The sequence below is a fragment of the Panthera leo genome, chromosome F3 (assembly GCF_018350215.1).
Source record: "Panthera leo isolate Ple1 chromosome F3, P.leo_Ple1_pat1.1, whole genome shotgun sequence".
Lineage (NCBI taxonomy): Eukaryota > Metazoa > Chordata > Mammalia > Carnivora > Felidae > Panthera > Panthera leo.
Window position 1 is genome coordinate 2,428,096 of NC_056696.1, and position 13,161 is coordinate 2,441,256.

The following is a 13,161-nucleotide window of genomic DNA, read 5'->3' on the forward strand; positions in this document are numbered from 1 at the left end:
TCAGGCTCTGCACTGACAGCGTGGAGCCTGCTTGGGATTCATATTCATTCTCTCTCTCTCTCTCCCCCCCACCCCTTGATCACACTCTCTCCTACTCTCTCTCTCAAAATAAATAAAAGATAAAATAAAATAAAATGGAACACCTGGTTTAACTAATTCAGTTTTAGTTGCTGAATGTATAGAAAACTCTTTTGTTACAAGTTTGGTAGCTTACAGTTCAGAAACTCTGCTAATTCAGAAAAAAAAAAACTATACCTAATTGAGGCTGTGTTACAATTTCAAATCTATTTCTTTATAAAGGGCATTGAAGCAACGAGATGATTACTATTGATCTCACTGAACCAGCGATTCAATCATGAACAGAGTGAGTCTGTATCCATTACTAAGCTCTATGGTAGTATCTCAAGATCAGAGACTTATCCAAACAGCCAACACGACGCCAACTTTCTAGTTAAATTAGTTATGTGAAAGCCAGAATGACCATAGATCAATCTGTAAGCACTATAAAAATAAGACTCCGTGAAGTGAAAGTCATTTTGTATGCTGCTAAGTGACTTTTAAATGGCTGACAAGACACAATCTACTTCCTATATACCAGGATGCTCGTGGGCCTTCCGCAGTAGAAAGAAAAACTGCAAATAACAACTTTTAAATTTACCTTCTTTGAATTTCCAATTCTTCTTGTGATGGGCCATTTTGAACTTGGGCAGGTAGCTGTGAATTTTGTCTAGGCAATGTTGGCCCTAAAAAGGGAGGAAAACATTATAGATGAACATTATCTTTATAGCTAGCTGGACAGAGGAGATAAAATCATGAGAAGAATAACATAAAACCATCACATATTTACAAATGTATCTTCTTTTTTGTTTAGCAAAATAAAATATAAGCTTTACATAACACACAGCAAATGAAAGACTGCGACATAATACTGCCATCATCCCCAGAAGGCTTACTTGAAACAAATGGAAAACATCAACAATAAAGGAAAATAAACATTTACATATGAAGAGCTTGAGGAAAACAAGTGTTCAATGAGCATCTGAATAGGCGCCTGAGCTTGGCATTTTCTAGGACAATGAGACATTCTCTTCAGGGTACTTATTCATGAAGTGGGGAGGGAGAACTTAAATGAAAAAAATCAGAATTCAAAAACTCACCTAAATAGAACACTGGAAATGAAAAACAGGAGAGAGAGAGCATGAGAACCTTATTACTAGGATGAAGTATGCTAATGCATTTATCAAATTTGCCCAATTTAAGCTGCCATTCTTATTTACTGGCTTGGCATTTCCAGCACTGGTGAAAACAAACATTTGCTAAACTTCTAAACAGAATTAGCCTACTTCTCTGAATTTTTAATGTAACAGAGGTAATCTTAACAACTTTTCATTTGGGGTAAAAAACAACCCCCCCCCCCAAAAAAAAAACCAAAAACCAAAAACCCTGCGTTCAAACCAACACGGCTCTGTCACGAGAAACTAATGACCCTTCATTCCCACGTACCATGTACAATGCAGACCCATTTTTAGCATCTTATAAAGAATGCCATTAAATATGGGACATTTTAATGTCACTGGATATAAAAATTAAATGTATCATGAGAGAAATGAACACTGGACCTAATATGCAACGCCCACGGTTAAAACAGAACAATCTTGAACTCTAACCCAGTAAACAAAAGAATCCAGTAAACAAGTAAATCTAGTGTGTCAGCAAATGCCCCTAACAGATATTGTGAAAGTGTTCTGTAGACCACTACTCCAAGAAAGAGTTGATAGACAAACACTTCTGTGTACTAATGCCAATGCTCGTATCTCTAAGTTAACAGCACAAGAGCACCAAGTGTGTGCCATAGAGTGAAGTGACCCTCACAACTAGAAGGACATGGCAATATAATAATACAGTACTGGTAGATCCCAAATGTAGAAAAGCAGATGATTTGATCTAAACTTACCTACTAAATTTTTTCCTCATCTCTTTCCCCATTTCTAGATTAATCATGTAATTTGTCTTTTGGAGGACAAATTACATGACAACTGCAGTGATGTATCTCATTAGATTTCCTAACAGTCTGCTATTTTGATAACCACATAAAGGAAGTATTAAAATATATTAACCCCGTGTCATCAGCAACAACAAAAAATCAAAAAGCTTTTTAAATTAAACACGCACTTAAATCTGCATAAACAAAAAATAAAACTTGTCTAGCAACCAGGCTGGAATTCTTTCCTTCTCTTGGGAATGAACATACTGATGTTAAAAACAGACTATCACATTAAGCCATACACTAATGTCTAATACTTTTATGAGGAGAAGATGTCTCATCTCTTTGGCAGAAGGAGGGAGGAAACGGAAGATCAGGGTGGGGGGAAACTTGAGAAAATAGAAACTATTTGGGGGAAGCATTTTTTTATAATCCAAAGTTACATCTTTCCAAAAATATTAAGTGTTGAGCATGTAGCTTGGGCAACTCACAAGACCATTATGGTTTAACTCTTTTTGAAAATACCGTTTATTTAAGTGAAAACCTGATGCTGCTCGAATAACTAAACAGCTGGATGCCAGCAGGCCAGAGAGACGAGTCCGGCACCCACTTCCACCTCCACGGGTGCGCCAGACTGCTCACACCCAGAGCAAGCATGTGTTACCTCCACCGTCGTGCCAACAGAGGAAATCCACCAACAGAAATCTGTTGATACGAGTTTTCACTCAAATATGTAAATTTAAGAAAAAGGTGTCAAAATTTCAACTCAATCCTGATTTTATTAGACAGATTTGAAAAAAGACAAAAACAAAAGTTCGATAGAACTCGAAAAAGCTTGAATGAGAAAAAAGTATTTTTTAAAAGGAATGTACAGAAACCGTTTTGGTTTTTTTCTAAGTTAAAAACTTAGTGAATTTGTTTTAAAAGCAGGTTTTAAGAATGTGGGAAATATTTTCTGGCTGATATCATTAATTATAAAAATAACGTACTACAGTTTATTCGTGCAGCTAAAACAGGAAAACTTCAAGGAAAATCCTTTTAAGATGAGGGGAATTTTGATCCAAGAAAAACTCTAAAGATGATTTTCTACACGGTTCTTTGTGATAACGGGCAGCTGGTCTCTCCATAGACCTCTGCATGGTGGCCGCAGAGGAGAAGCCGTCTCCCTGGCGTCTTCGCGTACTTCTATTTACTTTAGTTGTTTTGTTGGCTTTCTTCCCCATCAGTACTGTCAAGTCATGACAATGACACACTGAAATTCACGTGCATTTAAAAATAATGTAAATATACTGAAAGCGATGGACAGGAGAGTTCTGGGTCAATTATGAACTCCGATATACGAGGTCATGCTTCCTGTCAGCCCTCTGGGTTCTACAACTGGTCAATTACAGCAACATGAGACGGCAACTATGACCAATCACGGCTGCCAGCTGCCATTGTATTTTCTGTAATGTAACAATTATCTTACTTTTCACATGGGTCATAGTCCTAAATGGGTACCTGTGTTCTCAGAGAATGCAAAAAAGGCACTTTCCTACGCAGCGGGTGAATCATGAGCTCTGAGCTCGTGTGCTGGCTGACTGTTCTCCTCCAGGGGAAAGTAAGAGGAGAAACCAGGGAGCCCGCTTCGCTCCCCCTGGAGCGTCATAAAGAACAGCGGCGATCTTCGAGGATTAGTTCCTCTGTTTTATTACCACAGCCAAAGACAAGCGCTGATATTAATTTGTCCTGGCTACAATTCACGTAGCAGAGATGTGACTTAGTTTCTGATAAAGAAAATGTGTCCATGTCGCTGCTATGTTCTCTATAAATGATGGAAATCAGAGTGAAGGGTCCTGGAAATGAGGACTTCATACTGAGTTTTGGCTGAAGCACATCCACCTGCCACCACGTTTTAATTTTCACAAATGTAGTTTTCACACTTAGCCACAGACTATTTAAAAACACAGGACTAAAAGACCAATAGGTGTTATGATACACAATACAATCAAGTGTAAACTTAGCAATGTGGTCATTATATTGTTGTACACAGATCGATTAAAGGTAATAATGGGGAAAATCTGCTTTTTAACACATTACTTTTACGACTTAAAAATTCATCTTTATTAAGGGCAAATCAATCTTCTCTCTGCAATTGGGTTAATTGTATCTATTATTCTGCATGTGGAACTCAACACGGTAAGTAGCAAAGTACAGAACACCAAGTAGGTTCTCAGAATGAAGTAAAAAAAAAAAAGTCCTCTAATAACAGCAATACGAATAATAACTCATGGCTAGTTCAAAAGGTGGCCTAGAAGAACCCCCAGGAGGAGGCAGAGAATCACAGGTGAGATAAACCCCGGGGAAGACGGGGGCTCGCGAGGGGCCACACCCCCCAGGCTCACTGCTGTCTCTGTGTCTCCCCTGAGCAATCCCAGAATGTTAACTTCAGGTGATTAAGAAATACATCCAAGTTTTCATTTTTGGAAATTTCTAACACATGCTTCTTTGCCTCAACCAGCAAGTACATAAATGTGAAAATAATTCTCTTTATAGCTAAAGAAACAATATCAGAAATACTGAAGAATCACATCAAAAACTGAGTCACGTGGATAAGTACATACACACAGCTGAACTGTTCATCTAAAATTTGAGCAGTAGGTCACTTTATGATTTTCTCTCTCGTAAGATAATTGGGCCAGTCAGGGATACAGGAGTAAAAAAAGATATATATACAGGAGCCAATAAAAAAGAAGTTCTAAGAATTACAAGTCACTTTTTGAACTTGGGTTTTCAAACCGGAAAGTGTGAGAATCAAATGATACAAACGACTCGGACGAAGGTTTGTGTGTGCGTGTGTGTGCGTCTGGGGGTGTGTGCGCACGCAGCCCTCTGCTCGAGTAAGGGTATGAAGATGCACCTGTCTGACTACCTGTAACCTGGGGCAGCTAAGCGGCACAGCCGGCTGCTGCGTGCGCACGGCACACACGTGCGCACGCGTGTGCACAGGAGCGGAAGAGCACTCGCCAGGCCCAAACCCACTCCTCGGCAACAGGTGCCTAACCTAGTGCGGGAAGAAGGCCGTCCCTCCCAAGCCAGCCCAGGGAAGCAGCAATGGCTTACGTCTGCCTCACGACATGGGTCACCTCAAACTTCGTTCCTGAGCAAAAGCTCCCTTCAGATAAGGCACATTCCTCAAAACACACTACAGTGGGTGTAATGCTGTCCCTGAAATCGTAAATTAAAAGACTGCTTCAAACAAAAGCGTTAAAAACAGAAACAAACAAAAACCCCTCTCGTTCATGTTGGGAGAACTGAAGAGGAATTCGTTTTAAGACTCTCATTCTAACCAAATCCCCACTAAGAAGCCAACTCAAAAGCTGCCCGAATCACCTACGTGAGCCCCAACAGTATCACAACATGAAACAGTAGCTGCTGTGGATCCCAAACACCACAAACCAGACTATGGCCTACGGAAACAAAAGTTATGGAAATGTGCAAGTAGTATGTACCACAGCTTGAAAAAGTAATGTAAACATAATGTTGCTTACCACAGAAAATACATCGCAAATTAGTGCTGTCCTGGGTAGCAGCAACCTTGCTCTGGGCTGCAACAGACACCTTGGTGTTAGAAGCTTCAAAGGACAACGGGGCCATCTGAAGAACTTCACACAAACTAAAAGGTGCTTTGAAAGGTTCAAAATGTTTTTATACACACTTCCTATCTAGATCCTCATTCTGGAAGCTCTGTAATTTAATAAAAACGTATCTTCTTTAATATAAATTTGAAAAAGAATTTTTATGTGTCATCTTATTTGTGGAAAAACCCTGTAATAAGCCACAGACCAAACGATGCCCTTAGAGCTTGTTTTCCGGGTGACACAAGCAGAGAGTGCGATCCATTTACATTTTACGATTATGTTTTAGAAAGTAAATGGAACGGTTTATGAGGTCAAGACCCAAGGCTCAGTTCGTTCCATGGAATTACTGCTCATTTAGAAGACTTGACGGCTGAGAAACATTCTGGAGAAATGCTCACGATGAACTCAGCGTAAGATGGACTCAGTTCCACTAGTTGAAAAAGACAAAAGACGTTGTAAACAGCCTGGAGAAATCAAAGTGTCTTATTAAAGTCACTGATGTAAATCAGAACATCTTCGTTTGCTCTGCACTTTGAAACGCATCAAAAAACTATTGTTTTCAGAAGCCACATTTTGTTCTTTTTTTTTTCCTCAATGTGTATATATACTTGACAAAATATCATATTAAAAACGTGTGGCCATATCAAACAGTCATTTAATATTTAGGTTATCTACATTAAAATTTACCTTAAGTAATAATGAAATAAATTCTCTTTAAGAGAAAAAACTCAACAAGAAGGTGGTAATTTATGAAAAGGGGAAGAAAGGGTTACATAAAATCAAGGTGATGCTCAAAAGTGGGGTAGAAAAAACAAAATTAGTATTTTTCTTAGGATTACATTAGTGACATCGAAAACTTTACATCAATAATTTTCTATAAAATCCCCAAGAAATTCTTTTCAGCATGGGAAATATTTTCCTTTTCCATTGGTATTAACCCAAATCAACGAACAGATTAAAACATACTGGCTTAAGGAAGACTGCATAAAGGCTAACAAGACGGTATTTTAGATTTCCCCTGAACTGTGCTCTTTAGGTAACACGATTAATACTAAAAAAGTCTCCATAGAATCAGAACAAACCAACTTATATTTAAAGATTGTACATCTGAACATGGTAATAAATCTTATATAATCAGGAGAATTTACCATTTTTAGAAATTAGATTTAATATAATCCAATTAAGTTTAAATCTTGCTTTAAAAACAATACATACAGCAGATATTTGCAAACAGAAACAGAATAAGTAAGATTGATAAAAGGCACCTTTGCCAAGTACCTCCAACAACCCACTCGAGGCCTGTGAGAGCCGCAGGCACAACATTACTGTAATGACAGAAGAGACCACAGGCATGCACATAACACGTCTACCAAGTCAAGCACACCACTGCAGAGGAGAGAAACGATTTAGGAAACTGTCAATAATTCTATTTCAAGTTTAAACTTTAAAAGAACCTGTCTTACCGATGTCTGTAAATGACACTTCTAATAAAGCCTTTATTAAATAAACATGCCTGGTCTTCAGCTTTTATTCTTCAGTTCCTTTAATTCATATTTAAAGGGAAAGAGAGTCAGGAAAATATAAAAACTCACAAGGAAAACCTGAGAAATGATGTCGCCTCTGACAGCAAAGAAACTGCCACATTCCAGTACCGATCATTTCGGCAGAGTCATCTGACAAATTGTCAGAATGCAGGTGAACCGTTAGGACTGCGTGAGACAGAACATTTTCAACCAGAAACGTCTGTGCTTGTCACGGTTTACGCTATCACGCCTCACGCTTGCACTTGGGATCCTCAGGCACCTGCTTTCAGGACTCGTGCTCCCTGCCAGCTCCCGGCTACCTCTCCATCCTACTGCAGTTCCCCTTCCCCTTCCCCTTCCCCGGAGACACTGAATTATTCATTCAGTCACATGCATAGGCCTGCAGGCACTTCCTGCTGAACTCTGATGCTCACTGGGGAGGGGGGGGGAGGAGGAGGGGGAGGAGGAGGAGGAGGAGGGGGGAGGAGCGTGGGAAGGAGCACTCACTGTCCGGTGCCAGGAGGCCCGCAGCGGAAGCAGGGTCACGGCTGCCATCAGTACCCCGGGCACCGCGCATGTGCCTCCGCAACAGCGCCTCTCCCCGAGTCGGCCTCGCTGTGAACGGGCTCCGAGCTGGGAGAAGAAAGGACGGGCCCTCCACGAAAGCATCAACTGAGGAGTAGGTTAAGGGGAATCAAGCAAGCAAAACTGAGCATCTCTATTTGACTTCCGGAGAAGAAAACTGACGACATGTATCAGCTACTCTGACCACAGAACAGTCTCGTCGTGGCTGTTTGCTCATTTCTAACGTGGTCTGGAAGGCAGCGATCCCTCAGGCTCGGCCTTTCGCCACTCTCTCCCCGTAGGTGTTTGTACAAGTGGCGCAACGGTGAAGGCCGGGTCAGACAGCAGTAGCGAAAATGAGAGGCGGGTCAAATCGACGGGCATGACTACATTTTCCCGCTAGATGTGATCACTACAGCAGACCCGTAGCATCCCATCCCACGGCCACTTGTAAAGGGGATATTACCCATGTCATCATTTCTTCTGAGGATTAAATGAGATCGTTTGCTTAAAGCCAGTTTTAATTTGATTTACTCTCTGGAAAGCTGATCTGTCGAGTGAGCACACATCACCAGCTTCCAAATGAGCAGTGTTCATGCTTCTGACCATCAATAAGGGCCCCCCGGTATTTCCCTCGTGATTGCAAAGTCCTACTACATACACTGAAAGGGAATGAAGGCAAACGCGTGTGTGTCTGTTCTATGGTGTCCAGAACCGAACGCAGGGAGACACTGCGCTGCCTGCGTCAGAAACAACACGAAACAAAAACACGTACCACGGGAATGCCGACTGCTGCAGCCACTACAGAAACAGTATGGAGGGTCCTCAAAAATTAAAAACAGAATTACCCTAACTTCCGGCAATCCCGCTTCCGGGTACATACCCAAAGTAAAGGAAAACATGGTATCCAGGGAATACCCACACTCCTCAGTTTGCTGCAGCATCACTCACAACGGTCGAGACACGGAAACTACCTGAGATGAAAGAACAAAGAAGATGCAGAGTGTGTGTGTGTGTGTGTGTGTGTGTGTGTGTGTGTGTAATACTCCATTCCACAACACGATGTGGAACACTACTCAGCCATAAGAGGAAAATCCTGTCATTGGCAACAACATGGATGGACCCTGCGGGCATTATGCTACGTGAAATGAGCCAGGTGGAGAAACAGACCACGTGGCATCACTTGTACGGTGACTTAAAACAAACAAACACACTTGGGGCGCTTGGGTGGCTCAGGTGGTTGGGCATCTGACTTCAGCTCAGGTCATGATCTCATAGTTGATGAGTTCGAGCCCCGCGTTGGGCTCTGTGCTGACAGCTCGGAGCCTGGAGTCTGCTTTGGATTCTGGGTCTCCCTCTTTCTCTGCCCCTTCCCCGCTCACACTCTGTCTCTGTCTCAAAAATAAACAAATGTTAAAAAAAAAAAACACAAAAACCACCAGACTCATAGAAACAGTAGAAAAGTGGTTGCCAGGGCCCGTGGGGGTAAATAGAGAGAGGTTGGTAAAAAGGTACAAACTTTCAGCTGCAAGATGAGTAAAGACTGAGGATCTAACGTAAAACATGGTGACTACAGTTTCATAGCACTGTACTCTATAAACGAAATTTGCCAACTCACCAAAATCATTAAAAAAACAAAAAAAAAAAGAGGTAAGATGATGGATGTGTTAACTAACTAGATGGGAGAAATCCTTGCACAATATATACTGTATCAGATCACCATGACGTACACTTTATATATCTTACAATTTTATTTTTCAGTAATACCTCAATCAAACTGGATGTATACACGTGTGTGTGTGTGTGTGTGTGTGTGTGTGTGTGTGTGTGTGTGTCAGACTGCAGGGCTCCGTGCCAGAAGACGTGAGAAAAGAGTAAACTGTGTTCAGAGGGATGGCATTTTTAAAGTGGCACTTTAATACATTTTCAAAAAAATTTTCCTCTTAAAATATGTGGTTTTTAACAAAAGAAAATCTTTACCTATGTCAGGAATTGGAGCACCACGCATCTAAAGCCACACCTGGAACAGCGCCCACAGCCGCACCGCTCTCCCGTCCGTGTGCCGGGTCTCAGGCAACACTGCACATGTGATGGGCTTCCCCTGCCTCTCTTCATCTCTTCGATCTTTCCCCCACTTACGGCCTCAAAGGCATTTTATTTCCTTCTAAGCAAAAACGTGAGTGAGAACAGCTGCTAACAGCTCACAGACTGCCGATCATTTACTAGAGGCTGCAACGGCGACAGTCTCCATGTGCTCCCAGCCCAGCACCCGATCCGCCGTGGAGGCTCTGCCTCCGGCCAAAGAAGCCTCAAGAGTCAACCGGAAGTAGTGGCCCGGTCCTGCCACGTGCTAACACTTGTGTAAAGGCAGGAGTGACCCACGTCCCACATCCTCTTCCCTGCAGAGCTGAGCCGTCCAGCAGACCAGCTGACAACCTCCCCCCTGCCTCGGTCACTAAAGGCATTATTATTAAGTATGTGCATAGCCAAGCAGAAGACTGTTGTCAAAAACCCGACCAGCGTTTGCTGGAGTACTGGCTAACTCTTCAGCCCGCACGGTGATCTCAGGTGCGCAAACTAGAAACCTCGGGCCCTCCGCACCCATTCCTTTCTACTACTACCAGTTAACCTACTTGCAACCCCGTAATCTCTCGAACGGTCTCCACTGCCACGGGTCATGTTCCATGACCACACTGGTGGTTTTCAAAGTGGGACACATTTCTCCAGAATGCTAAACATACACTGGGGTGGGCAAGAGAACGGCATTTCTATTTCTGCTCATTTTTCTCTCATCCTTTTTCTTGCTTTCTTAATGTTTTATCGTGTACTCCGTATGTCCACACCAAAGTACATATACTCAACCACACACACACCCGGAGCAGGGGAGAAGCTCAAAAACGAAGATACCAGCAGCCTGGGCGATGACGACAGCATCACTGGATGAAGCTGCCCATTCTGATCTCCGTACCTCCCCTTCCCCACGGCAGCCAGTGAGACCCTAACAACCGAACCAGACGGAATTGCCTGCCTTAGTAAAATTTCTTCCACTGCTTCTCACTGCTCTTGAGATAAATAGCAAACTCCAGTGCCTTCTCTCCGTGACGCGACCACTGCCCATCTCACCCAGTCCATACTCTGTCTCCTGATGGTCCGGGCACACTGGTCTTTCCATCTTTCAGATGTGCTCCCCCTACGTCCCTCCCTCCACAGGGCCACCTCACACACAGAAGGCCCACACCATTCTTCTCGTGGTGTGGTCGGCGGGAGTATTTCCTTTTGAGCCAACTAGAACTTGTGGGTGGCCAACACTCAACTGGAGTCCCTATCACCCCCAGACAAATAAGAGAACCACCCCCTTCACCAGGAGCGCTTTCCCCTACTTCAAGTTTTATCATGTATGTTTTTTTTCTGTTAGCCACTTAAAAAATCTGAAAGGAGATAATAAGCATAAATATAAACTTAGATAATTATCAGAATTTCTAAGAAAGATGAAGAATCTATCTAAAGACTTAGGAGAAAGGTTTTAGTAGAATATTGCAATTAGGCAAAGTGGTCCAAACTTACACTTGGATGAGAGAGAGACAGAGAGAATGGACTTGCGACAGCCCACAAAACTGAAGTCGGGTGGGGGTGATGGTAAAGACGTGCAGTTCCGTGGGCAAGGTTCATGGGGGGGGGGGGGCGCACTCAGTGACATGAGGATGTCTCAGATCATTTGTATGGAAAGTCACAACTTTGCTCGCTTATCCACATGTAGAGCTGAAAGTCTTGTCACCACGAGAAGTGTTTTCATTTTAAATGTACAATATGGAGACTTTCAAAGACCAAGTCTCTTCCCTACTTTTACAGGAGAAAAAGAACGAAGAGAACCAATAAAAGTACACAGTTTCTAAGCTAATGCTCTTGGATGTGGGGAAAAAATGAAGGCAGGGCAATTCTGGGCAGGAAAACTGAGCTTAGAGACAAAAGAGGATAAATGTCAGAGACTTCACCAATCGGTCACGCATTCACCTCTATGCACAGCTTGGCACGGAAAATTACTGCACAATTCTGCTATAACTCACCAAGTTTTTAAATGCTGGGGTTATAAAAAAAAAATCATTCATTCATTCATTCATTCATTCAGAGAATGCGCTCGCACAGGAATGCTAGGGCGGGGATGGGGGGGTTGGGCGGGGAGAATCTCAAGTAGGCACACCCAGCACGGAGCCTGATGTGGGGCTCAATCCCACGACCCTGGGGTTGTAACATGAGCCAAAATCAAGCAGCAGACTCTTAACCAGCTGAGCCACCCAGGCACCCCAGAGATTAAGTAATCTCTGCACTCAAAGTGGGGCTCGAACTCACAACCCCGAGATCAAGAGTCGCACATTCCACTCACAGAGCCAGCCAGGTGCCTCTAAAATGTTCAGTTTTTTTAAACTAAAGAATCCGTGGAAGGCTTTTTGCTTTGCTCTGAAACTCTTTATTTTAAAAAACTGCTAAGATCCATGGGGCACCTGGGTGGCTCCATCGGTGAAGCGTCCGACTTCAGCTCAGGTCACTATCTCACAGTTCCTGGGTTCGAGCCCCGGGTCGGGCTCTGTGCGGACGGCTCAGAGCCCGGAGCCTGCTTCCGATTCTGCGTCTCCCTCTCTCTCTGCCCCTCCCCTTCCTGTGCTCTCTCTCTCTCTCTCTCAAAAATAAACATTAAAAAATTTTTTAACTGCTAAGATTCAGTCATCACTCTTACTGTACAGCAGTCACACAACTTTAAAATGAGGAAGCCAACTGCCGAAGCGTGCCAATCCACGGGCACGGTGAAAAAAGCACACCTGGACACAGGAGACACACTGTTTACTAGGATTTACTTATCACACTGCCAGGCAGGACACATGCTCTTAGAAGACGGCTGAACCTTGAAAACATCACACTAACTTCGGTCCTATCAACACAAGGTCCGCCCCGAGTGCCATCTGCGGAAGAGACCAGAGACCCGCTCCCGGTCACCTTCAGACTGGCAAGTGTGACTCAAGGCTTAAGTGGAGAAGACCGGTGAGCCTGAGGGAGTAAGGAAAAGGAATTCTTCTACGGCAGCACCACGGTAAAGAGCAGAACAGGGTTTGTAAAGGAACCCCCTCCCTGTAAACGTCTCTCTTCCTACACGAATGACACCGTCATAACCAAATACCCCTGAGAATTTCCAGAAAACAGAGGTCATCTGTTTCCCGCGAGAATTTTCTCAGACGTTGCAGAAGCCCACGGAAACAGCAGGCCTACTCACAAGAACTATTCCCGGTTCCTCCGCACGAGAGTACGCTGTTGGCTCACGCCACCTGACCCCGCCGCTCTGTCCCACGCGTGGGACTCGGGCTGCCTCGCAGACACTTCTGACCACATCTGTCTTCTCTGCCCAGGTCACAGCCCCTTCGGGTCGACTATTTTAAATTACTCGTTTTTGTTTCTCTCATAGCACGCAACCTAGTACCTT

At 43.3% G+C, this 13,161-nt stretch overlaps 1 protein-coding gene across 1 annotated transcript in view; it reads right to left on the reverse strand.

Moving 5' to 3' along the window:
- Positions 1 to 13,161, reverse strand: part of ENAH (ENAH actin regulator) — a 134,171-nt gene that overhangs the window by 33,342 nt on the left and 87,668 nt on the right. Inside the window, 2 exon segments of the mRNA XM_042924516.1 lie at positions 659 to 743; positions 5,515 to 5,571. Coding sequence (XP_042780450.1) covers positions 659 to 743; positions 5,515 to 5,571 — 142 coding nt within the window.